At 42.6% G+C, this 1,825-nt stretch overlaps 1 protein-coding gene across 1 annotated transcript; it reads left to right on the top strand.

The window, feature by feature from the left end:
* Positions 1-495: 495 nt before the first annotated feature.
* On the top strand, positions 496-1,820 carry LOC110018187 (leucine-rich repeat receptor-like protein kinase PXC2; the record flags this gene model as incomplete). Its single annotated transcript, XM_020715421.1, has 1 exon — positions 496-1,820. A coding segment is annotated over exon 1 (816 nt), but the record flags the coding sequence as incomplete, so codon positions are not given.
* Between the last annotated feature and the right edge of the window lie 5 nt (positions 1,821-1,825).

Genomic DNA, 1,825 nt, shown 5'->3' with positions numbered 1-1,825 from the left:
GAGCTTTATGCATGAGATTTTGACGTGGGAGAAAATTTCTAATTACTAAGTGAGATTTTTGATGCGGCAGAAAATGTCCGATCAATATGCTACAATCTCATTCACCAAAGTAATGAGTTAGTTTAAAAAAGATCAAAATTTATTAAAAATAAGTCTTTTCAATATTAGAGGAAATATTCAATCAATAGATTATCATCTCATCCACAAAATTTAGATTAGTTAATTTATAAAAGATAGAAAATATTTAAAAATTGTACAATAAGGAGCTTGAGGATTAAGGATCTACTCCTATAATCTCAAAATATTGACTGATATAGTAATTAACCGGAACTTTAAAAGATGTGCCCTGTTTAATCAACTGACTGTACCAAATTTAAACCAGTGGAGTCTATTAAGAGCACTAAGACTAAACAAATCATTCATTAATTCTCACTAATGGTACTTCAATTACATGCTCCCCGATACCACCACCATGTTGCGCAGAATATCCGAGAAATGAGCGCAAATAGCAAGATGGCACAGAGTACAGCAGACTAGCAGCAGAGCGGGCGACCCTATCCAGCTTATCTATGTCCACTCACTGCTAAAATAGTTGCGGAAACCGGGCAAATGAAGACCCTACAGGGCGTGCGCTCGCCATTGGTCCAAGTCGCCAGTCCAAGTCTTGGGTGCGTCAGAGGAAAGCAAAGTCCGTAGCTTTCTTCACCGCTGTTCAGTCAAGCCCTTCCTTTTACGTCACTCGTCCCACTCCGCCACGAAGCTCTGCCATGGAAGTCGGAGGACCGAGCTATTCAGGTTTAATCTCTCGGTCTTCACATCCGACACCCCAAAAATTTCAGATTTTTGTGACAGCATGCTGTTTTGGTTCGAAACGACGCGTGTTTGACAAGTGGAGTCTTATTCACCTGTATTCTCGGGGTGTTTCTTTAATGAAGTGTTTGTTTTAAGGAGGGGGGTATAAGCATGGAGTGAAGGGGGAGAAAGGAGAGTTTGAGAGGGTGGAAATGGAGACTAGGTATGTTCTGGTCTCTTTCTTCTTCTTCTTCTTTGTTGTTATCGTATATGGTGCTGATGACCAGAAGAACACCATGTTCGAGCTCGCCAAGGGAATACCATTCTCCAAGTGGAACACAAGCAACAGCGATCCGTGCAAATGGAAAGGAGTAACCTGTTCTTCTTCTTTTAACAGCACCCTCGTTGCCCAACTTCTTTTACCTCGTCTCCACCTTTCCACCTCCGCTTCTCCTCAGTTCTTCGATCTCCTCTGCGAGCTTACCTCCTTGCAGTACCTCGACCTTTCCTCCAACTACATCAGCTTCATCCCGGTCTCCTTCTTTTCCTGCAAAGGGCTTTCCGGACTGAAATATCTCAACCTAAGCTCTAATGGACTAGCCGGCCCGTTAAGTAATTTTTCAGAGTTTTCATCTTTGGAAACTCTAGATTTGTCCTTCAATTCCTTGGAGGGAGACGTCGGTTTCAAGTTGAACGGACTTCCGCAGCTGAAAAGCTTAAACCTGAGTTCCAATCTCTTCAATGGCACCGTTCCAGCTCTGAAAGGAATGAACTTGGTGGATTTGAGTCTGTCCAACAACCACTTTCATGGCGGAATCCCTTACGCTCTTTTCACCTTTGAGAACCTTACTTTCTTGGACCTCAGCCAAAATGCCCTCACTGGATCAGTTCCAGCTGATATTGGAAACCTCTTAAAGCTGGAAACGCTCCAGCTTTCTTCCAATCAACTGGAGGGTTCAGTCCCAGTTATTTTGTCCAAGATGAATATGCTTTCTAAATTTGCTGCTAATCAGAACAGATTCAATGGCTCAAT

This window comes from Phalaenopsis equestris, unplaced genomic scaffold (assembly GCF_001263595.1).
Source record: "Phalaenopsis equestris unplaced genomic scaffold, ASM126359v1 Scaffold000002, whole genome shotgun sequence".
Classification (NCBI taxonomy): domain Eukaryota; kingdom Viridiplantae; phylum Streptophyta; class Magnoliopsida; order Asparagales; family Orchidaceae; genus Phalaenopsis; species Phalaenopsis equestris.
This window is presented reverse-complemented; position numbering and strand designations above follow the sequence as displayed.